This window comes from Aotus nancymaae, unplaced genomic scaffold (assembly GCF_030222135.1).
Source record: "Aotus nancymaae isolate 86718 unplaced genomic scaffold, 86718_ANA_hifiasm-v0.15.2.pri h1tg000008l, whole genome shotgun sequence".
Lineage (NCBI taxonomy): Eukaryota > Metazoa > Chordata > Mammalia > Primates > Aotidae > Aotus > Aotus nancymaae.
This window is the reverse complement of record NW_026988419.1, coordinates 9618735-9644284: the sequence shown is the minus strand read 5'-3', so window position 1 is coordinate 9644284 and position 25550 is coordinate 9618735. Positions and strand designations below refer to the sequence as shown.

The 25550-nt window shown below is 44.0% G+C and overlaps 1 protein-coding gene across 1 annotated transcript; it reads right to left on the bottom strand.

The window, feature by feature from the left end:
- Window positions 1-1086: 1086 nt before the first annotated feature.
- Window positions 1087-25207, bottom strand: FAM124B (family with sequence similarity 124 member B). The gene is made up of 2 exons (XM_021666508.2): window positions 24123-25207; window positions 1087-2724 (listed from the first exon to the last, which is right to left on the bottom strand). The coding sequence occupies exons 1-2, from the start codon at window positions 24852-24854 to the stop codon at window positions 2095-2097; spliced, it is 1362 nt and encodes a 453-aa protein (XP_021522183.2). The 5' UTR covers window positions 24855-25207; the 3' UTR covers window positions 1087-2094.
- Between the last annotated feature and the right edge of the window lie 343 nt (window positions 25208-25550).

Genomic DNA, 25550 nt, shown 5'->3' with positions numbered 1-25550 from the left:
GACCTGGAACAAGTAAATTCAGTGAATATTTATAGAATTCTTCACCCCAAGTCCACAGAACATACGTTTTTCTCAGTATCACATTACAACTAATTTGAAAGTGACCACATAATTGGAAGTAAATCACTCTTCAGCATTTGCATAGCATTTCACAGACTTAAATGAAATATTGGTTGGCTGTTTGTTATTTTCTTCTCTTATTCCTTCCTGTCTCCGCTGTTAAGCACAATTATCAGCAAAAAAGAGGTTTTTAACACCTATTTTTAGATTGCATTCCAGCCTGGGCAATAGAGCAAGACTCCTGTTCTCTCTCCCTCTTTCTCTTTCTTTCTTTCTTTCAAAAAAAAAAGAAGAAGAAACTCTCCTCCATTTCTATTCCTTTTGCCGAGCAGAGCACCCAAAATCAGCCTAGACTCACTTGTGCAAGATTTGACTTTAGGCGTGAACTCATCTCTGCCTCCAGGTGGGTGTAGTAAGTCTCCAAGTCTCCAAAAGATCCAGCTGAATCAGCATTTATACTCTTATGTAACATCTATTCCCAGAGTGAAGTTCATGGAGTCGAATAACCTTCTAAATGAACTGAAACACAGGCCTCAGGTTTTTAACAAATGTGTGTACAGACATAACCAAAAAATTCAGCATATGGACAACTGAGAATTTGTCCATTGCAATTATAATTGCAATTCATAATATGCCCAGTCTCCCTCTGCAGGTTGCAAATGCTTATTACACCATTATGCGGCAAGTGTGGGCCTCAACTGTGGAAAAAGTTTTTGGAAGAATGTATTTGGAATTCAATATCTTTTTAAAAGTTGGTAGAATGGGCCAGGTGTGGTGGCTCAGGCCTGTAATCCCAGCACTTTGGGAGGCTGAGGCAGGCAGATCACGAGGTCAGGAGATTGAGACTATCCTGGCCAACATGGTGAAATTCTGTCTCTACTAAACAAACAAAAGTTAGCCTGGAGTGGTGGTGTATCTGTAATCCCAGCTACTTGGGAGGCTGAGGCAAGATAATCACTTGAATCCAGGAGGTGAAGGTTTCAGTGAGCCGCGATTGTGCCACTGCACTCCAGCCTGGCAACAGAGCAAAACTATCTCAGAAAAAAGGAGTTGGCAGAATGAATTTATCATAGTGGTGAAACCATAAACACTTTTTGGATTTCATGGCCACAGATGGTACATGTACCATATACACAATGTCTTACTCAAATATTCAAAAAATATTTATTGAATGAACACATATAAATGAATAAGTGAGTGAGCTTTATAAAGGGAGTGGAAATGTGGCCAGAGGAACCCAAGTCCTGCTCCAGTGACCAGATCAACCCATCCAATCTTCCCCTGTGCTCAGTGGAGATCAGGAATCATCCAATCATCCATGTTCCTCTTTGGTTTGTAACAAGAACCACAGTCCTCTTTGACGTAGCACAGAAACAAATGAGAAGCAGACGAGGAGGAAAACCCTAGAGCCTAGCATTCATTTTTAAAATTTCCTGGCTTCCAGTATTTTGGCTCATTAAACAGGAAAACAAAATTAAGTGTTTATAATTTTCAAAATACTTTGCATTTTCACTCATTCCAGATACAAAGAACTTTAAAGGCAAAATCACAAGAGGGTATGTGGTGAACCAGGCCTAGTTACCAAAAGAGGTCACATCAAAATGAAAAAGCATTGAAGAATAAATAGCAGTCCATATTGTCCAGGGGGATGAGCTATGCAGCCTAAGTAAAAATTAAAACCAAATTACAGACACTAATTAGTGTTGTATAACATACTGATTCATTTGCATACAATGCAATTATCCCGATAGGTGCTGGATTCAACACATCCAGCTGGGTTAGTGCTTCTCCAGGGAACAAACGCATTCGGCTTTTTCCCTGTGTTGGCTGTGTTTGCTTATGACTGTGGTGGCAAATAAACAATCATTCCCAGCACCTTTAGACTGAACATTTGAAATAAAAGCAATATAGATTGTGCATGGGGCACATTCAGGCCCTCTCAGATGAAAACTAACAGGCTGATTCTGGGTCAGTACTCCATTTCTAGAACATTCTATCTGAGCTTATGTTTTAGAAAACCACATTTATTTTATGCTATATAAAGAATTCTTCTTTGTCTTCTTTTTCTTCACCCTGAGCATGCAGATGAAGACATTTTGAAATTGTTTTCCTGGTACCAAGGTCCCTTTGGCCAGCAAGCGGCAAAGGACAGACTCTTTCCTTAAGGACACTGCTGTTTTTGGAGGTAGCCACCCCTAAGGAAGAGGCCGGCAAGCAGAATGGTGGCTGGCTGGTCTGCAAACCCCTTGGAAATCCGCCAAAATAAGTCTGCCTAGGTTCAGAATTTATGATAGTGAACCCCGTGTCAACATTCGTCTCTGTCTCAAGCTTCTGAAAGCTGTTTTCCCGGTTGAGGACCTTCTTTCTAGCCCTGGATTCAAGGTGATGAGAAGACAGATGCAGGTAGGCACCCGTGGCTGGGCTGCTGGCCTGGAATGACCGGCCAGGGTTTTTCCACGAAGTGCCACCACAGCTGTCTGACGTGGGGCTCCCACCAGGCTCAGGAAGCTCCAGAGAATGCCCCCGGAACCTCCTGCCCTGGCTCCTCTGGCTTCTGGGTTCTAAGGTCCTGTTTGTAGAAACAGAAGTCAGCCTCGAGCCCAGGGGAAGCATGCCAGCTCCCGAGGTGCCACTCTTAATAGCAAGTTCTGGATTCAGCTGGACCTATGGGAAAAGGAAAGAAGGAACATGTGAAACGTATTTTCCATTAACTCAGTGCCAAAAAGCAGACTATGCCTCATTCACCCTCTGCCATGTCATGCCCATAGCTGACATTCAGTAAATCTGAATAGAAGTGATAAGTACAATATAATTATGAGGTGTATAATCAGCACCAGCTCCAAATCTCTCTCTCTGGGACTCCCTAACTCAAGTTTTTGACAAGGGTGAGACTTGGGGAATCAAATAGCCATTGACAACACCACACTTCTGGTAGAGCAAGTTGTCCAAACAATGCAGACATTCACAGATGTCATTCAGTGATCTCACTTGATGTTGTAAATGATGTATTTATTACCAACCATGCAAGAAAAAAAAATCTAAAAAGTCACCAAAACACGTGGTTAAAGATTGAAGTAAAAATTTAATCTTCTAAAGCTAGCGATCCTTCTTTTAGATCATGCTAACAAAAATATGTATCTTGGGCCATTCTAAGACAAGTGACCACTCCAGGCAGGCTCATAATTTGGCAGCAATGTTCTTTAAATTCTTGAAGCACCATTTATTTAGATTAGAAGCCTGGTATTATGTGAGGGATACTTCTTATATGGAAGTTTAGGTGTTTTAATCCTTAATAATTCCACTCTGGTTCCAAACTTACAGACTGTGGGAAGTAGAAAAGTTCCTCTTTCAAGTTTCCTTTCTTGTTAAAGAATAAATTTGCTAATAACTCTTTGTTAAGCCCTATCCTATGTAGCTGTTAAACATGCCATGCTTACAGGCACGTAGTATATTCTATTTCCTTGTACTTTAACCAAGATATCTGTGCTGGACATGCCTGTGAGCATGGCATGTCCCAGCTCTCCACTGCTTTTACCTGTTTAGAAAAGTTTTAAGTTGTTAGCCAATCAGGTTTTAGTTAAGATTGCAAGGTCTGGCTCCAGCCAACAAAGATCAGACACGGCAGTAAGGACAACCCCAAATGGATAAGGGATAAATATGTTTGCTTTTCCTTTGTTTATTGTACTCTCGAGGCAAGATGGCTAGCGAGAGTACCCTTCCTGCAGTTCAGGAAGTAAAAATTGCTTGCTGAAAGATCCTTTGTCTCAGTGCTGACTTTTCTTTGCAGCACCATGCATCTGTTTCCAACACAGATTCCACTCAGCAAAACTCTCACCCTGCAATTGACTGTGCTCTCCCTCCATAGAACGGAGTTCACTGACCCTCCTTTAAGACTTGGACCCTTGGGAGCCTTCCTATCCCATACACAATACTCTTCCCAAGAAGATTTCTGGAGAAAGGCAATTTCTTCCATCTTGATAACAGCCCTTGGAAAACAGTATCCAGGGTCCATCCCTACCTGACTCAGCCATTAATCAAATTATCAAGAAGAATGATATGGAAGAACTTGAAATAAATATTACTAACTTAAAGAAGTCTATCTGGGCTCATGCCTGTAATCCTAGTCCTTTGGGAAGGTGAGGTGGGAGGATTACTTGAGGCCTGGAATTCAAGATCAAATTGGGCAACTATCAAGACCCCTGTCTTTACAAAAAATTAAAACATTAGCCGGGAATGTGGTGCACGCTTGCAGTCCCAGCTATTCAGAAGGCAGAAGAGGGAGGATCCCTTGAGCCCAGGAGTTCGAGGTTAAATCAACTTATCACTGCACTTCTGCACTCCAGCCTGAGTGACAGAGAGACTATATGATTCCAACTATATGACACTTTGGAAAAGGAAAAGCTATGAAGACAGTGAAAAGATCAGTGGTTGCCAGGGGTTGGGGGAAGGGAGGGATGAATAGGTGGAGCACGGAGGACTTTGAGGGCAGTGAAACTACTCTGTGTGATACTGTAATGGTGGGTGCACAGCCTTATACATTTGTCCAAACCCACAGAATGAACCCTAATGTACCCTATGGGCTTTGGGTGATGGTGAGGTGTCATTGTGGGTTCATCAGTTGTAACACATCTACCACTCTGATAACAGATGTTGACAGTAAAGGAGGCTCTCTGGGTGGGGCGGGGGGAAGTAGTATATGGGAACTCTCTGTTCTTTCTGCTTAATTTTGCTGTGAACTTACCACTGCTGTAGAAACTGTCTATTTAAAGGGAGAAAAAATAATGATACATATTTATCTCACAAGGCAAATCAGGGCAATGAGAAAACAGGTCTTGAAATGAGATGAGTCATTTCTCTCTCTCTCTCTCTCTCTCTCTCTCTCTCTCACACACACACACACACACACACACAGAGGGAGAGAGAGAGAGTATTTGTTTGTACAGATGATGCACACATACATTTTCTCAGTTTTCTGATAGAAATGGTGAGGTGCTTATTACCAAACTGCAAAAACAAACACACAAAGAAACAAGGACTTCCACTGATTCTTTTAGAATAGAAGTTGGCAAATATTTTCAGCGAGGAGCCAGACAGTAAATATTTGAGGGTTTGCCACCCATATGGTCTTTATCCCAGCTACCCACCTCTGCCGCAGAGCAGCCATAGACGATATATAAATGAAGGGCTGTGTTCAGTAAACTCTATGTATGAACACTGAAATTTGAATCTCATGTTTTTTATATGTCATGAATTTTTTTCCAACCATATAAAAATAGAAAACTAGTTTTAGTTCCTGGGTCATAGTTGACCAACCCCTATTCTAGATCAATTATTCTCTCTCTCTCTCTCTCCCCCTCTCGAGTTTTTTCCCAAACAAATTCTTTCCTGAAAGCCCAAAATATGAAACAATCTAATTAAAGCATCCCTGGTTGAAATACAGAGGAGTAGCCCCTGCCGACTGAACCCCCCTCTAGCTTCCCCGGGCTTTACAGAACCAGCTTGAAAACCACTCTTCTAGAATATCTAAATTCTACCCTGGGGCCAAGCCAGTTCACTAGAGAGCTACGCACACCTGAAACCCCCATCCCAGATGTGCTTGCACTGAGCCACAGCTGAATGTGGTGCCCTGGACTGTGTTGAAGAGAGCTTCTGCCAGCCTCAGAAACTCTCTCTAGGGGCAACATTGCTGAGGGGATGCCCGCTGCACCTCGGGATGGGCCCTTGTGCAAACCCATAGGAGAAATTTCTGTTCCCAAACTTTGAGGCACAAGGGAACGTCCTGGGATCATTAAAAAACAATGATGCCTGCTCCCACCCAACAACCTTCTGATTGCATCAGGTCAGAGTACACCTGGCTCTCAGGGTTAATAAATCTCCCCAGGTAATTCTAATGTGCAACAAAGTTTGGGAACTACTGCCATGGACCCAGAAACTCAAGGCTTCGAGTAGTCAGTTACCTTGTGGTGGCTGTGAGTCTATCTCTTATCACACACAGCCGACCTCCTCCTCCACATTTCTGATCAATTCTTTGCCTAATTTCATTTTACTGTCTCTCTCTACATTTCCCTTGGCTCTAATTCCACACTTGCTTTCTCCCTCCCTCCCTCCCTCCCTCTCTTTCTTCCTTCTCCCCTTCCTTCCTCCTGCCTTTCCTTTTCTTTCCTTTTCATGTTTGCTTTCAGTAAAAACCTCTTATTATGAAAGTAGTAATTTATCACTATAAAAATAATTTCATTGTACAAATGTGTAAAATAAAAAGTAAAGCCTTCTCCCCACCCCAAATTCAAATCACTCCCAAATTCTCACTTTCCAATGAAAACTATTTGCTTATCCTCTCAAAATTAGGAGGAAAAAATACTATCTCCCAAATGTCAGCTGGGGTTTCCCTTCCCCTGGAGAACAAACTCCCTCAGTCCTTCAAAGGGCCAACTGCCATCCCCGCCTCTTGGAGAACCATTTGACACTGTGCCCTTGTATCAGAATGTACCCTTTTATTTGACCCAATGATGCCTTTTTCTTCTAGAAATGGAAACTGGCATGGATATTCCCATACACTGGGTTCAGTGTTGATATTAGATTTTCCAATCTGGAGAAAGAAATCAATAACTTTGACTCTGGAGCTTCTATTTCATTCTCTAGCAACTGTGAACAGACAGAGAAGCCTGAGTAATCTCCCCCTTTCAGATCATAATGAAATTAGTCATGAAGCCCCAATCAGTGCCAAGACATCTCAGGGCAGCCAGGAAGTGCCCTTCTGGGTCAACCCAGATGACCCCTTCACTCCCCTCTGTCACCCAGTCCCACAGCCCCTCCACGGGGCCTTCTCCACCTGCAAATGTCCCATCTTTGAAAGATTCTATTTAAGCCGGGCATTCTGAGACCACCAGCTCCAGCACGCAATTCCCCATCACATCTGCTTTGCAACATCAATGCTCCCATCCCCCAGCTTCTCCCTGTCAGCCCCTCCCATCCTCACTGCCTTTCGGAGCCAATTTGAGTCCAAAGATCATCACTTCAACCATTTCTTCACCAATACCTCCAACTCCCCTCACTATTCCCATTCTGTCACAGCCTCCCACAAAATCTCCCCACCTTTCATTCATCTACCTGCCAACATTTTCTGAACATGTGCCCAGGATGCCACAGAAAAGCATGTGTCTGTGAAATGCGTGTCCCATGATGGCGTGGTTTCCAGTCTCTCCCAGGCTACCTGCCAGTCCTCCTGTTTCCTTACTCACCTCTCCATTCACCCAGCAGCTGTTCAAACCTTTGACACTGTCCTGAAACCATCGCCTCCCACCCCATCAGGTGGTCTCACCATCCAGATTACCAAGGAAGCAGACCCTGTCACCAGTTAGCAACACTCTCATCGCTACCGTGAAACTTATCTGCCGCTTCACCATTCTCTCCAGGTGACAGTGACCGGTCCCTGTGCCAAGAATCCCATCACCTCCTGCCTTCTTGGTGATCCCGACCTATCAATTATTCATTTCCTCCCACTTTTTTATCTTGGATGTTTAATCTCTCTCCCTCTCTTTCTCTTTTTCTTTCTCTTTCTGTCTGCCTATTCCTTTCCAACAGCAATTAAACTTGTTTAAGTCTCCTGTCTTGAAAAACACATTCTTTCCACCCTCTCTTTCCTCCCAGGTTTCTCTCTCCTCCCCTTCACAGTCAAACCTCTTTATAAAATTTGTGTGCAGTCATGTTTTTCCACAAACCTCCCCTGATTTTCTCTACCCACACCACTGACTTTCCCTTTCTTGCCAAGGTCATCTACAGTCAGCCCACTTGTCATTCATTTTCATTGAGCTCTTGGTAGAATCTGACCTTGAAGTCTATACCCTTTATCCTGAAGTCTTCTTCTTCAGCTTCTTTGCCAACACAGTCCTCTGGATTTTCTCCTACCTTTCCCACCACCCGTTCTCTGTTTCCATGAAAGGAGCCTCTCCCCTTGTTGGTTCATTGACTGTTGTCATTCTTCAGAGCTGGCCTGGGTCCTCATTTCTTCTCACACTCCCTGCCCCAGGGCAATCACCTGGGCATCTAGGCCTTCAGTTATCATCTAAATGATGAAGGCTCCCAAAAGTGTAACTACAACTCAGAATTGTCCCTTAAGCTTCATCTGTCTCTTAAGCTTCATACCTACCTATCCAATTACCTTCCAGCCACCAATCCCTCAAACACAACATGCCCCAAATCATCTGCACCGTGAACTCGTCCCCCTCCTCACACCAAGTACGTTCTGCTTTCTCTTGTCCCTGTCTTAGAAGATGGCATCATTAGATTCCACATGACCCAAGCAAGAGTAACAGTCACCCTTCTCCATATCCCAGGTACAGCCAGCCACCCGTCCCCATGGACACTTCCTCCTACAGACCACTGACCTTCCACTCTCTCTGCTCCCACCGTCATTCACCCTACAACAGGCCGTCATCATCACCTTTGTCTGAATTACGGTAATAGCAATCCCATAGAAATCCCCACAGATGCTGTCACCTCCCGGGAACCCATTCTCGGCTCCCCTACCAGAGGATTGGATCATGGCATCATCCTGCCCCAATGACGCCCTACTCTTCTTAAGATAAGATAAATCTAAGGCCTTGGATGTGGCCTGCCTCACCCTTTACTGTCTGCCTCTTCTTACACCAGGCTGGCAATTCACCACTTTCTCCATTTCAGCCTCCACCTGCTGAAATTGAGCATGATTTGCTCTTTCCTATGCCAGGGTTCATATATATTATTTCTTCAGTGTGAGATATGCCTCCTCCAACCCTTTATCCTGAAAATTCCTCTCACTGTTAACTCCAAACTTGCACAGCATTGAGAAGGAAGGCTTCTCAGTGTCACTAAATCTGATTTCGGTGTCACTAAATATCAACTCTGCCACTTGTTAGCAGTAGGACTTTAGGCCACTTGCTTAATATTTCTGTGCCTCAGTTTTTTTATGGAAAAGAAGATAGTAAGTGCCAACATCATAGAGTTGTTGTGAAGATTAAATGATAGTCACGCCATGCATGCATTTGTTATTATCATCATCATCCGTATTATTACTAGCTCTCATAGCGCAGTCTGAACTTCTCGTATCTGAGTACTTGCCACACCATTTTGTATCAGCTATGACTCCTCTGTATCTTCCCATAGACTCTGCAGGCTGGAATAGCAGGTTGTATACACCTTCTTTGTTATCACCAGTGCCTAGCACAGTGCCTACCATTCAATAAGTAATCACTAAATATCTGTTATATAAATAAAGCTTAACACTTAACAAACTATGAATTTTTGCACCTAGAAATGAATGAGAATATAGCATCAATAAACTAGGCCCCAAATTATTTTATATTAGGTGGATATAAAGTCTTGGCTAGACATTTGTGCAATTTTCTTAAGAGAGGGGAATGTCCACATTTTTAAAGAGAAGTCTGAGGTCCTTAAAGCATACAGCAAAAGTGACTGTAGCATTATTAACATAGAAATGCAGATGTTTGGCTTTGGAATGAAAAATTTCCAGGAGAAACATAGTGCTGAGTGATTGAGATGAATCCCTTCAGGGAGAATTAAGCTCTTGCCAAAAAACAAATTGAAATGCATTTGTAGGAATTCTGATCATTTAGAGATCATCTTTCTAAGAAATAGTTGTAAAATGTTACAGATTGATAGGTCCTTCAGGTTCAAGGAACATCAGCAGTTATGTGATTAACAGGAAGATTTTCACTCATTTATGACTCTAAACTCTTGAAAAACAAGAGAAAATACATCATTGAAAAACGATTAAGCTGTTGAGGGGCAGACTTGTATCGAAGGGAAAATAATATTGTTTTTCTCTATAAGTGATTCCAAGAAGATAGCAAAAGAGGATTTCTCCATCACTGGGGAAGAAAATGGCTGCATGGAAACAATTTAGGTAAATAAGAAACCCCTAAACAGTGTCAGACTCACTTAAGAGTTGAAACCAGACTTTTGCAATTAACTGATCCTTTGAAAGGTACTTATTTTCATCAATTGGCCAAGACCACCAATGGCAACGTACTCTCCTGTAATCCAGGACCCACCTAAGCAATGCCTCTTTCACAGCAACATAAAGTATCGGGTAAGAGTGTAGAAGTGGGAGTGTGTGTTGGGGCGGGGGCATGCTGGGGGTAGGGATGGAGAATGGGAGGGAAATGAGAGAAACTAACGGGGTCATTAACAGAGCCTGGGAGTGTACAGCTGAGAGACTCACAAATGAGAACATGGGGCCCTCAAGAAATGCTGGAGAAGAAAATTAATTACTTACTTGGAGAGACACTATGTTCTTTTATTTTAAATGGCTATGAAAGAAAATAGGAATGAACACAGCTAAATATCTGTTAATAAAACAAAATGAAACACACACTTGCTTATGCCAAACCAGTTTTTGTATATACCTTCTTTAAAGAGATAAACTTATTTCCTGAAAACAAATAGTCAATCAACAAGTATTTCAGAAGCAGCTGTCTGCCAAGTACTCTACTGGAAATAAACATGTACAATGAAATACTGAAAAGAGAAGGAGAGTCATGAAGTCTTACGTTATAAAATACAAGAATGGGAAAACATATAATCAGTTACATGTTACAAAGATTTAAGTGTGAAATGTTCTACTTAAGAATGGGAATTAATGTGCCCTTGAGCTCACGGGAAGTTTCAAAGAGGAAATGGAATTTGATCAGAGCCTTAAAATTGGATAATCGAAGATTAAATGAAAGGCCTCCTTGGATAAAGAGTAGCTCAGGCGATACATGGATACAGATATACATACCATTGTATAGCATTCAGCCATAAAAAGAAATGAAATTGTACTAAATGTTACAGCATTGATTAACCTTGAAAAACACATGGTTAGTGAAAGAAGCCAAAGGCAAAAAGACAAATATTGTATGATTTCATTTATATGAGGTATCAGGAAGAGGCAAACCCATAGGGACAGAAAGTAGAATCGAGGTTACCAAGGGCAAGAAATAACGGCGAGTTTGATTTAACAGGTACAGAGTTTCTGTTTGGGATGACGAGAAAGTTCTGGAAATTGATAGTAGTGATGGTTGCACAACACTGTAAATGTGCTTAATGCCAATGAATCGTACCCTCAAAAAATAAGATGGCAAATGCATGTGTTCTATGTATTTCACCACAGTTTTTTAAAAGAAATAAGGCTTTCTCATTTTTTTTTAAAGATGAAAATAGTATTTTTTTGTCTCACATATTTTACCACAATACACAAAATATAGAAACCAAAGGTGTGGGCATGAGCCTAGAGCTCTGGAGGGAAGAGGAGGGTAAGAAGGCTGGGATGGTGAAGAAGTGAGGCTGAAAAGGGAGATTCTTTTTTTTTTTTTTTTTTTTTTGAGACCGAGTCTCGCTCTGCTGCCCAGACTGAAATGCTGTGGCACGATCTCAGCTTACTGCAGCCTCCACTTCCCAGGTTCAAGCAATTCTCTGCCTCAGCCTCCCATGTAGCTGGGATTACAGGCACACGCCACCACACCCGGCTAATTTTCATATTTTTCGTAGAGACAGGGTTTCACCATGTTGGCCAGGCTGGTCTTGAACTGCTGGCCTCAAGTGATCCGCCTGCCTCAGCCTCCCAAAGTGCTGGGATTACAGGCGTGAGTCACCACAATCAGCCTGCAAAGGGAGTTTCTAGTAGGAGTCTGATAGGAAGGTCTTTAAGGCAGGGGCATTTTAACTTGATTTTCTAACCTTTTGTTATTAAACTGAGAAGGAACAAAAATTTAGTAGTCATTTAAAAATGTATTTTGATAGCACTGTGCAGGATGAAACAGAACGCCTGGAGCCAGGGCGAAGAGTTACTGCTATAATAGTAATGTGAGTTTGAAGTTGTGTGGGCTTAAAGCAGGAAGGCAGGAAGCAGAAATGACTCCCAAGGAAATTTAGAACAGCTGGGGACTGATTGGATGTGGGGGTTCTGAGAAAAAAGGAGGCTTTAAAAACAACTGATGTTTCAAAACCTGGGCAAATGGGAGAAGAATGAACGGAGCTGGAGAAGTGGGGGGCGGGGAGAGGAGGGCCGGCGACGATGACTTGGTTTTGCTTGGATTGAATTGGGATGGGGATGAGACATTATGTTTAAATGATCTTATAGAGAGTAGAAAAGAGGCTAACACTTCCAGAGACAGAGGAAATTCAAGTACAGGATTAAGCTGAATCAAAGTGATAACCAAACCCACAAGGTGATTTTTATTTCGTAACCTCAGTGAGGAAATCTTTGGTGCAGGGCAGTGGTCCTCATTTGGGGTGATTTTTGTCTCCCAAGGGACATTTGGCAATGTCTAGAAACATGTTTGGTTGTCACAGCTGGGGGGTGAGTGGGTCGGTGTTACTAACACCCACCTGATAGAGATCAAGTCTGCCACTAACCAGTCTGCAAGACACAGGACACCCCCAACAACAGAGAATTCTCTTATCCAAAATGTCAACAGTGCCAAGGTTGAGAAAACAGGACTTAGAGAGAAGAAAAAACAGTTGAGTCTTTGAGAAAAAAAAAAAGAACACAGAAAAGGAATAGAAAGAATGAATCCCTTACTTAAAAGAACTGGGGGCCAAGCACAGTGGCTCACACCTATAATCCCAGCACTTTGGGAGGCCAAGGCAGGAGGATCACGAGGTCAGGAGTTCGAGACTAGCCTGGCCAGTATGGTGAAACCCTGTCTCTACAAAACATACAAAAATTAGCTGGGCGTGGTGTGGTGATGCATGCCTGTGGTTCCAGCTACTCGGGAGGCTGAGGCAGAAGAATCACTTGAACCTAGGAGGCAGAGGTTGCAGTGAGCCGAGATCACGCCATTGCACTCCAGCCCAGGCTAACTTTTGTATTTTTAGTAGAGCCTGGGCAAAAGAGCAAGACTCCGTCTCAAAAAAAAAAAAAAAAAAAAAAAAAGAACTGGTCGGGGGCCAGGCACAGTGGCACACACCTGTACTCCCAGCACTTTGGAAGGACTAGGCAAGTGGATCACTAAGTCAAGAGTTCAAGACCAGCCTGGCCAAGATCACGAAACCCCGTCTCTACAAAAAATACAAAAATTAGCTGGGCGTGGTGGTGGGCGCCTGTAGTCCCAGCTACTCAGGAGGCTAAGGCAGAGAACTGCTTGAACCCAGGAGGCAGGGGTGGCAGTGAGCTGAGATCGCACCACTGCACTCCAGCCTGGGCAACAGAGTGAGAAAAAAAAAAAAAAGGAACTGGGTTATGGCAGCCCACAGAGGAGAGGATTTCAAGAAGGCAGGAGTGGCCCACATGCACCAATGCTGCTGATGTCTTGTCCTCAAGCACTGCTGGCCCTCCAGAGAGCAGATCCTCAACTGCTGGAGGAAGACTCAGGGTGCAGAATGGCAGGGGGAGAAGCACCACCAGGTTGTAGCTGAAGGCAGCAAAACCAGACAGCTCAACTGAGAAGCCAGGCGTAGAAAGAAGGCAAGATCCCAGAGCCATCGAGCCAAGGACAATCTGCTTGTTTGAGTTTGAAGGAGATGACGAGGGCCTCTGGTAACAGAGGAGAGAGACTGGAAATGCCGGGGAGCTCATCGAGCAAGGAAACAAAGCAGAGCAAGGTTCACAGAGAGGAGAAGCCGCACAGGAAGGAATCCCACCAGCGGGCGTGGACACACACAGCTCGGATGTTTACCAATTCAATCAGTTTGAGAAAAGATACTTTCAATACTTGTCAACAAACTTATTTTTAATTAGAAACTGGAAAAGAACCTCTAGTTAAAAAGAAACACTTGTTGGTAACCTTGCAATCTTAAAAAATTCTGTTTGCAACCTAATCTAATAGGTTATTCTTATTAAAATCTTGCTAAGCTATGGAAAGGAAAGTGGATCAGAGAAACTGTCATTAAACTTGGCAAGAGGAAAAAGTGTCAAGTTTCACTACAGTGATATAAATAAAAGAAGTAGATTATCTAAAACAGGCTGAATTATCTTGTTTTGAAAGATCAATTATATGTGCTATATTCTTTAAAATTGTAATGGAAATCAAAACACTATATATTAACAAATCTTTTTAAAAGAAGACAAAGATTGTGTAAGTGTTAAAAGCTTGAACTTTCAAGACAGAGAAACCTGAGTTTGAAACCTGACTTTATCCCTTGCTTCCTGGGTGACTATAGGCAAGTTGTTTAAACTTGCTAAACCTCGGTTTCCTGTCTTTAAAGTGGAGATATTTATAATGAAACGACACAACAGAGTGGCTGGCACATAAGTGTTCATTAAATGTCATGTATAATATCATATTATTAGATTAACTATCTGCTGCCCTTAAGTAGATTATGAAAAGCTATACACAGACACTTAAAAGATTGATAACTGTGTTAAATATTTTTGAAACCTTTTTTTAGCAATCTGACTTTCAGAGTTAGTAATGTCTCAGTATAGACAGGTGATACGTGTTGTGCTCTCAAAATGAAATATTAAAATCTCCTCAACTCTGTACCATATTCAATACAATTAACGCTAAATATCTTTTGATTGAACTGAGTTCTATCCTTAAGAGATGAGGATGTGAGCCTGGCACGGTGGCTCACATGCCTGTTATCTCAGTACTTTGAGGCCAGGGCAAAAAGATCGCTTGAGGCCAGGAGTTCAAGATCAGCCTCGGCAACATATTAAGACCCCCATCTCTACAAAACATAAAAAATTAGCCGGGCATGGTAACGCATGCCTGTAGTTCCAGCTACTCAGGAGGCTGAGATGAGAAGATCACTAGAACCCAGGAGCTGAAAGCTGCAGCGAGCTATGATCATGCCACTAATCCTCCAACCTGGGTGACAGGATCAAACCCTGTCGAAAAGAGAGAAGGGAAGGAGAAGGAAGGAGAGGGGAGGGAAGAGGAGGGGAGGGAAGAGGAGGGGAGGGGAGGGAGATGAGATAGGCTGGCTCATGCCCATAATCCCAGCACTTTAGGATGCTGAGACTGGCAGATCACTTGAGTTCAGGAGTTTGAGACCAGCCTGGGCAACATGGTAAAATCTGGTCTCTACGGAAAATACAAAAATTAACTGGGCATGGTGGTGTACCCCTGTAGTCCCAGCTGCTCAGGAGACTGAGGCAGGAGGATAGCTTGAGCCCAGAAATGGAGGTTACAGTGAGCCAAGATCGCACTACTGCCCTTCAGCCTGGGCGACAGACCAAGACTCTGTCTTAAAAAAAAAAAAAAAAAAGATGAAATAAGAGATAAAGTTTTGTCACCAATGAGGCTATACACAGTATAGTTACAGAAGCTTCAAGATGCAAGAGACCTTAGAAATGACCTAGGTCAGGGCAGTCCAATACAATAGTCACCAACCACATAAGGCCATTTAAATTATTATAATACAATAAAATTAAGAATTCTGTTCATCAGTCTCACCAGCCATATTTCTAATGCTCAGTAGCCACGTGTGGCGGATGGCCACCATACTGAACAGCACAGATATAGAATATTTTCATCATCACAGAGAGTCCCAGAGGGCAGTGCATTAGTCTAGAGAAATGGGTCTCAGTTGAGAAATGGGTCTTAATCGAGAGTGTATGTGTGAAACCAAATCTTTTTTAAAATCACATGACTTTCTCCCACATGGCTACGTCTCGGAGAGTGGTGTGGATTCTAGCTCAGGTGCTGATTGTAGGAGATCTGGAGGGGAGGCCCCAGGACTGCAAGAAGGCTACACAGGCATGAGTTCCAGCTTGTCCATATGACTAAGTCGGGAAAAGCCTCCAGAATGGATGGCCGGCAACCAACATGTGTTGTCGAGCCTGCACATCCCAGATTGTGCTGATGTTGTACTCTTGTGCTGTTACTGATCTGTCCTGCCCAGGTCGAAAGAACAAGAAACGGGCCGGGCGCATCGACTCACGCCTGTAATCCCAGCACTTTGGAAGGCTGAGGTGGGCGGATCATGAGATCAAGAGATCGAGACTATCCTGGCCAACATGGTGAAACACTGTCTCTACTAAAAGTACGAAACTTAGCTGGGCATGGTGGCATGTGCCTGTAGTCACAGGTACTTGGGAAGCTGAGGCAGCAGAATCGCTTGAACCTGGGAGGGGGAGGTAGCAGTGAGCCGAGATCATGCCACTGCACCCCAACCTGGCAACAGAGCGAGACTCTGTCAAAAAAAAGAAAGAAAGAGAGAGAGAGAAGGAAGGAACAAAAGAAGGAAGGAAAGAGAAAAAGAAAGAAAGAGAGAAAGAAAGAAAGAAAGAAAGAAAGAAAGAAAGAAAGAAAGAAAGAAAGAAAAAGAAAGAAAGAAAAGAGAAGAGAAGAGAAGAGAGAAGAGGAAAAGAAAAGAAAAGAAAAGAAAAGAAAGAGAAAGAAAGAAAGAAAAAAAGAAATAGGAAGGAAGGGAGAAAGGAAGAGAGGAAGGAAAGGAAGAGAGGAAAGAAAGAGAGAAAGAAAGAAATTACAGCTTGGTCTCAGTAGTGTTTGGGGACTGTTCCATAAGCCTGGGGTGGTGGCAGCAGCAGTTACTGGTGGAGGACGCAGGGCCTGCAGCAGGTACCGATCTCTCCAGGGGCAATGGCAACACGCAGGCAACTGGGGCCCAGTGAGGAGACCGGGACAGAACCTGAAGGACCTGCTCTAGCACACCTGAGAAGCCACATCTTACGGACTGCAAGCCATCAAGCGACACTGACTTCCATGACACCACGATCTTCTCGTCCTCCTGGCTTTCCGGCTGCTTCTTCTCAGAGTCTCTCACTGGTTCTTCTTCCCTCTCCTCCTGAACTGCAGGCATTTTCCATTTACCTCTTTACCTCTTCTCTCTCTACACTCTTTTGTTTTTTTGGTAATGTCAATTCTTCCCAGGGCTTCAGCCACCAACCCCAGCTATGTCCCTAGCCCAGGCCCCTCCTGAGTTCCAGCCCTCAGAGACCACCTGACCATGGAATCTCTTCACCTGAATGACCTGCAAGCACTTCAAGCCCAATGTGTCCAGACTCATCATCACCTTCCTCTTCTTCACCCTCTGTGTCTAATCATTGCCAATTCAGCCAAGTCTACCCCTGAAATTTAACCTCCTATTTCCATTATGAGTTTCCTATTTCAAAACTGCACCAGCTTTGACTGGAAAATTGAAGTAGTCAGTCAAGCCCCCATCCAGCCTGTTCTATTTGATGGTAAAAAGATTATGGTCTTAAATTATATATTACAGGTATAAGTATGTCTGCCCCTTCTCTAAACACTGTAATAAATAGATTTCTTCAAATCCCATTTTGTGTCCTCCTGCACCCATTTTCAGTGGATGAAAAATTTTCTAAACTCCTTTGAACTCCCCAGCTCCACACTATGCTACAGCCCATTCGGTCATCTCCCAAGTCACACTTCCTCCATGTTACTTTCCCTGACATTCTCGGTCAATTTCACCTTCTCCTTCCCTACACACAAGGTGGGTGACTGCCTCTTTACAATGCATTTCCTGCAGGCTGTCTGGCACTGTGGGCACTTGCAGGAGGGTCCAGCTCTTCATTAGACCTCCAGGGCAGTGTGATCCCACACAGAGCACCCACCCAATGGCTAACAAGGGCATGGCTGTTGCATCTCCCAAGGGGCCATGAAATGTAGACTTTGCTGGAGCATTTCAAGTGGCTTTGAGGGAGGTTTTATCATTTAATTTATAAAGTTGTCCTACTGTACATCAAACAGAATGAGAAGATCACCAATTCTAACTCAGTGACCTAGAATTCAGAGTCTGCCAGAGCCCAGCACCAAAGTCATAGACTCTACCCTTGGACTGCCTGTGCCAGCAGGAGCCAGGAAATTAATGCATCAGTAGGGAAATCAGGGAAGAGAAGCTGTAATGTAAAAAAAAAAATTTTAATCTATAAACAATACAAAAAATGCAACTTTGGACATGGGGCTCAGCTGTGGAAAGCTGAAAGCCAGCAGAAGCTGGCTAGAGATACTGCATGTGGTTGATTTGACAAAATAGCTTATTTGACTGACGGCACAGTTTAAGTTGCAGGAGGTTTAAAAAAAGGGCGGGTTATCATCACCCACGCTACCTTCCTCCAGAACACACTGACACTGTCACTACCACCAGTGGCAAAAGCAAAGGGACTGTCTGAACAAAGAAAGGAAAGGTTGAATCCATTATAATTTTGCACTAAGAATTGAGACAGCAGAATTAAAACTGCCAAAGGAAAAACAGTTGTCTGGTCCATAGCAGGAACTCAGTAAAGTTCTGTGGAATGAATACACATGGACTTACCTTCTTATGTATTCATACATTCATTTACTGAGCATCTATTCAATACCCTCATATTGTGCTCATCAAAACCATACGTTCTAGACTCTAAGAGGCATCAGACGGTCTGCAATGGCAAGAGGTCATGTGGAAAAAGCCTTGCTCACTCGGTGCCCTGGCAGAGACAGGTGACAGCCTCTCAGATACACAGATGACAACTGCACCACTGTTACATGGTCTCCTGCAGCTTCTACTTTACCAAGCACCTCCACGTACATTCTCCCATTTGACTATCATAACATGAATAATCCATGTCAGTTCCATTCATAGGACCCATCAGTGACCGCCCCTTACACCAAGGGTAGAATAGAAGCTACTTAGCTAGGGTTCATTTGTACAAGAATGTGTTTGTCTACCATGTGTCAGACACTGACCTTAGGTTCTAGGTTCACAGGCATGAGCCCAAAAGATCCCCACCCTCTCAGTGCTTACATTCCAGGAGCTGACCGTGTTCCCGCTGATCCAGCCTCAGACCACCTGCTCATCCTCTTCCCCTGACTCTCCTTCCCTTCACTCCAGCCACATGACACCTCAGGAATTTTGCTGAATATGGCCTGCTAAGCAGCACCACACCAACACCATCACCCACGGTCACCTGTTTGGGACACCCTTGCTCCCTTTTCTAACTGGCTAATTCATCCTGGGCCATCCAGTTCCAGCAGATCTGGTCATTGCTCCTTGGGAAAGCTTTCTTGCCACCTCCCCACTCCCCACCCCCAGGCCTAGCTCCCCTCACACTCAGGTCTCCTGTGCATACACCTCTATCTTGGTCATGTGGAGGGATGGTCTGCAGAGAGGTTAGTTTGTGGTTATGTTTCCTCCTTTAATAGGTATTATTTTCTTACTTTTGCTGGACATCAGCTATTTGGGCTACTCTGTATTTGTCTCCCCCACCCTGATCTTCTCTGGAGACCCACAACCTTCCCTAAGAGTCCCACAGAACACCACACAGCATCTAGGGGTGGAAGGCAGAGCCGTGCCTCAGGGCTAAACTGATCCATATTCTCTCACTCTTCTGCGTGTAATAACTGATTTAGAGAAGAGAATCTGATCCAAGTTGGTCCAACTGAAGTCCAGACATTTTGTTGGGCCATGGTGGGGCAAGGTACTTGGAGCCCACGTGAAGGATGGAGCCCTCAGAGCTGCTAGCAATGAGCTGGCCACCCCAGGGGATGCCTGTCTGAGGACTGGGCCAAGACAGCGGCAGCAGAGCTGGAATCTGGATCCTGAGCACACAGCGTAAGGCCTGGACTACTCACCTACAGAAGCCAAACTTGCCACCCAGCCCCTCTCCCCAGGACCCAAGGAAGTTGAGGCTGGGAGTCTTGCTCTGTCACCAAGCTGGAGTGCAGTGGCACAATCTCTGTTCATTGTAAACTCCACCTCCTGGGTTCAAGTGATTCTCCTGCCTCAGCCTCCGGAGTAGCTGGGACTACAGGCGTGTGCCACCATGCCTGGCTAACTTTTTCCTATTTTTAGTAGAGATGAGGTTTCACCATGTTAACCAGGATGGTCTTGATCTCCTCACCTCAAGATCCACCCACCTTTGCCTCCCAAAGTGCTGGGATTATAGGCATGACCACCACGCCCAGCCTTCTTTTCTTTTTGAAACAGAGTGATATGGTTTGGCTGTGTCCTCACCCAAATTTCATCTCGAATTGTAACTGCCACAATTCCCATGTGTCATGGGAAGAACCCAGTAGGAGGTGATTAAATTATGGCAGCGGGTCTTTCCTGTGCTGTTCTCGTGACAGTGAGTGATAGTGAATGAGTCTCACAAGATCTGATGGTTTTAAAGATGAGAGTTCTCTGCACAAGCTCTTTCTTTGCCTCTTGCTATCCATGTAAGATGTGACTTGCTCCTCCTTGCCTTCTGCCATTATTGTGAGGCCTCCCCAGCCGCATGGAACTATGAGTCCAATTAAACCTCTTTCTTTTGTAAATTGCCCAGTCTTGGGTATGTCTTTATCAGCAGTGCAAAAATAAACTAATACAGTAAATTGCTATCATAGAGTAGGGCATTGCTGAAGAGATACCTGAAAATGTGGAAGCAACTTTTGAACTGGGTATCCGGCAGAGGCTGAAACAGTTTGGAAGGCTCAGAAGAAGACAGGAAAATGTGGGAAAGTTTGGAACTTCCTAGAGGTTTGTTGAATAGCTATGACAAAAATGTTGATAGTGATATGAACGATAAGGTCCAGGCTGAGCTGGTCTTAGATGAAGATGAGGAACTTATTGGGAATTGGAACAAAGGTGACTCTTGTTTTGTTTTAGCAAAGAGACTGGCAGCATTTTGCCCCTGCCCTAGAGATTTTTGGAACTTTGAACTTGAGGGAGTTGATTTAGGGTATCTGATGGAAAAAGTTTCTAAGCAGCAAAGCATTCAATAGGTGACTTGGGTTCTGTTAAAGGCATGAGTGAGTAAGTGAAGGAGTGAATGAATTCACTCATAGTAAATGAATCTCCCGATTTCTGATGGCTTTAAAAATGGGAGTTCTCTGCACAAGCTCTCTCTTTGCCTGCTGCCATTCATGTAAAATGCAACCGCTCCTCCTTGCCTTCTGCCATGATTTTGAAGCCTCCCCTGCCACGTGGAACTGTGAGTCCAATTATACCTCTTTCTTTCATAAATTTCCCAGTCTCAGGCATGTCTGTATCAGCAGCATGAAAACAAACTAATACAGAGTCTTGCTCTGTCGTCTAGGCTGGAGTTCTCTGGCACAATCTCGGCTCACTGCAACTTCTGCCTTCCTGGTTCAAGTGAATTCTCCTGCCTCAGCCTCCCGAGTAGCTGGGACTACAGGTGCACACCACTATGCCCAGCTAATTTTTGTATTTTCAGTAGACAGGGGGGTTCGCCATGTTGGCCAGGCTGGTCTTGAGCTCCTGGTTTCAAGTGATCCACCCACCTCAGTCTCCCAAAGTCCTGAGATTACAGGCCTAAGCCACCACACCGAGGAATTTTCTATCCTGAAAAATTCACTCCATTCAAAGAGTGAAAAGCTACCTGGGAGATACGGTGTGTTGTCTTTGGATTATGGCTGAGCCTTTGCACACTTTCCTTGAGCACTTTTATTATATGACACCAGAAGCAGAGTTTTCCAGAAAGCAATCTCCCACTCCGTTTGCAAAAGCTTAGACTCATTGACTTAACAAGAGGAGACCAAAGTGTGTTTTGGAGTGAGGAAGCAGAAGTCCCTGAGGTTTGAGGTCAGAACAAAGGTGATGTCTAAGGAGGCTAGCAAGAGTCAGAGGCATCCAGGCATGGTAGCTCACGCCTATAATCCCAGCACTTTGGGAGACTGAGGCAGGTGAATCACTTGAGATCAGATGTTTGAAACCAGCCTGGGCAACAGTGAAACTCCGTCTCTACTGAAAATACAAAAATTAGCTGGGCATGGTGCCGGGCTTCTGTAGTTCCAGCCACTCAGGAGGCTGAGGCACAAGAATTGCTTGAACCCAGGAGGCAAAGGTTGCAGTGAGCTGAGATCATGCCATTGCACTCCAGCCTGGGCAACAGAGCGATACTCTGTCTTAAAAACAACAGAGTGAGGGGCTGATGCCCCACTCACACCTAAGACGTGGCCAGGCTCCTGAGACAATCCAGAGAGGAAAATGGCTCTCTTCATACAACTTAAGGAGTTTCTCTTTTTCCAAAAAAACTCTTTTACACTCCTCAAATGTGACTCAACTTTCCAAAGGAACTAAGTTGTTTAAGCAACTTAGTTTCAAAGCAAAAATGTCAGTCAGCCTTGAAGATAGGAATGATTTAAATCATGTCCCTTGCTGCACACACACATTAAATTTTTATTTGACAATGAGGTTGATTTTAAGTACTAGAGAGTCACTAAGAAGGAAAAGAAATTTTAGATGCCTTGGAAATTAGGGGGTTTCATAACAGGCAACTAACAGAAATGGTGCCTATCTACTTTATGTGAACAAGAAGGTGAATAATCTAGAAAATATTTAATATAAAATCAATATGATTCATATTTTATTAATAAAGACATCAAAATGACAATAAAATTAACCAAATGGAAAGATAGCTCATCTCGTAGTCTCTTATTACTTTATCCAGATAGGCCTTAAGGAGTTTCTGACCATTTCCTTTTTTTTTTTTTTTTTTTTTTGAGACGGAGTTTCGCTCTTGTTACCCAGGCTGGAGTGCAATGGCGCAATCTCGGCTCACCGCAACCTCCGCCTCCTGGGTTCAGGCAATTCTCCTGCCTCAGCCTCCTGAGTAGCTGGGATTACAGGCACGCGCCACCATGCCCAGCTAATTTTTTATATTTTTAGTAGAGCTAGGGTTTCACCAAGTTGGCCAGGCTGGTCTTGAACTCCTGATCTCAGGTGATCCACCCACCTCGACCTCTTAAAGGGCTAGGATTACAGGCGTGAGCCACCATGCCTGGCCTCTGACCATTTCTTAAGGACAGAAGCCACGGGATATTTTGCCGTGACTATCACGTTCATCCCTCTGCCCACACATTTACACACATCCACTGGACTGCAGTGGCTGACCACATGAACTTTGAAGGTTGATAGACACTTCCTATCTTGGGCAAATAACTGACCCCTGTACAGCTCAGTTTTCTTATCTCCAAAATGGGAAAAATAGTAACTTCATAGGTTGTTATAAGAGTTTATTAAATAAAATTATCAATTTAAAATCTTTAGTATAGGGCATAATATGAACAATAGCTACAATTGAGCTCTGGGCACTGTCTTAATTATGTACTTTGTAAGTGTCAGGTCATTTACTGTAAATAAATACGAGAGAGGAAGATGCTAATTCTGCCTTGCCTTTATTGTGCTAATGAAGAAACTGAGGCCCTCGGTCATACAGCTACTAAGTGGTCAGGCTCATATACCGTGAAAGGCAATGCATGACAGCTGTCGTGATTAAATACACACATGCTGCATTAGGTTTTAAAGGATGGTTACAAAGGAAGGCTTTAATTTAAAAAATTTTTTTCAGAAAGAGTTCTAATTTGGTGCATGGTAAAATTTCACAGTGATGCAAGATGCTTAAAAATTAAGTCAATAGCACTGAAAACTTATCCCTAAACAAGCTCAGTCAACATAGCGAGACCCCATCTATAGAAATAAAATAAATTAGCCAGACATGGCAGCATGTGTCTGTAGTCCCAGCTAGTCAAGAGGCTAAGGCAGGAGGATAGCTTGAACCCAGAAGGTGGAGATCTCAGAGAGCTGTGATGGCACCACTGCACTCCCGTCTGGGCAACAGAGGAAGACTCCCATCTCTTAAAAATAAAAAAATGTACAATCAGGAGAAGGGAATTAAAAAATTAAAATTAAAAAATAAAACCATCTCTAAACATAAGTATGACTTCAACTTCCTTAGGTCAGATGCGAAGAATTTGTGACATTCCTGAGTTCAAAGGGTAAGCAAAGGATATGGGTAAGGTTGACTGGCATTTAAACGGCAAGCCTGAGAAAGGAGGCTGGTTCTTTAAAAAGATTCTGATCTTTATAGTCGAATCCTATCTGATTCTACTATCAAGTACCTGTGTCAGCTGCCAATTCCTGGAATCTGAACTTTCTTATCTGTCAGATGAGATTTTATGAGATCAGTGACTCTCCACCCTGTTACAGGTTATAATCATCCAAGTAGCTGTAAAAAAGTTACCTAGGCCTGGATGCTCCCAGAGATTCTGATCAAACTGGCCTGGGGTGGGAATTTCTGAAAGCCCCTGAAATGAGAAGCACTAACTTAGGCCCTTTCTGATGTAAAATGACGCAGCTCCATGAGCCGCTACAAGATCGCAAAGACAAAACAGAAATACCTGAAGCAGAATCTTGTTGCCATCGTAGTCCTGAGTCTGCCACCTGGTGCTGCTGATGGGAATGCATGGGTTGGGTAGCAGAGGCACTAACTGGCCAATCTCTCGAACCTTAAACTGCAGCACCGAAGACTCTTTGGGGTCCACTGACATTCCTGGGGGCAGCTGTTTCAGGGAGAGCTGCAGAGCAAAGCTGTTGGTGGCGTAGAGCACGAAGAAACAAAAATTGCTCTTTTGCAACGTGACTTCTCTCTGCAGGATCATCTCATAGAGTCTGATGGCATCCTCATAGTTATCGAAGCTGCAATAGAGTGTCACCCTCAGGATCTCAGAGCCGCAGTGCACCTGCCTCACTCCCCAGATGGGCATCTGGCTGTCCAGGCTGTAGAACTCCTGATTGGCAAGAAGGTAGGGACACAGCCTTCCCCGAGTGTCCTGGGTGGGGTAGTACTGCCATGGCGAATGTTGGAGAGAGTCCAGGATGCGGAACAGCCGATCCTCTCCCAGGCTTTTGGGCAGAAAGAGCAACACGGACATCCCTGGGAACCGGGACCGCTTGGAGTGGGACTTTTCACAGTATTTCACAGGACTGGCCCGTTCAGACACCTGAAAGAGCCGGACCTCTGGGCAAATGCAATCCAGGAGCTGGTCCAGAGTCCTCTGCAGAAGAGAACCGTGCCCAGAGTTGGCAAGAAGATGGACAGTCATGGCCAGAGGCCCCTGTGTCTCATCCATGGAGGAACTGCCTGGCGATGACAAAGATAGCGTGCGTAGAAGGCTCACTGTTCAAGCTTCTGAAATGAATGAAGGAGCAGCCCAGCCTTCAGCCCACCCGAAAACCTTCAGCTGCAGGGGCTACTTCTGAGCAGAGCTCTTAACCAGACTGACATGTGCTCCTGGCCACCCACGGACTTGCCGTAAGAGCAGCTCACACAAGCTCAAGTTCAGCAGCCTCCGCTCCACACGGCAGCAGTGGGGTCACATCATCTAGCTTGTGCATAAAGTAACCGCTTGTGTTTGGCTTTTCAGGCGTTCCCCAGGGTTTCAGTGTGACCTAAAAACCTATAATCCTGAGAAACACCCAAGTGGGCGGCTCTTACAGACAGTGAGTAAAGGAAATGACCCGGCAAAAAGGAACAGGAGTTGGCTCTGTTAGGCTGATAGCAATCTGTTTAGTTGAAAAGACAGCCATTTTATCAGCACAACGGGTTCTCATTTCCTACTTACAGTTTACAGTAGCCTGTGCGGCCAGTCTGAATACAATGACCTCTTGAAAACAATTCTCAAAACTTGACCCCTTGCCAAGGTTTTTTTCCTTTGTCTCTTTATTTCATTTTGTTTCTGAACATTTTATGCTAGGACATGAAGAGAAGGTATTTTATCTCAATAATTTTGACTTCACTGAAAATTATTTGCTCTACTAAAAATTCT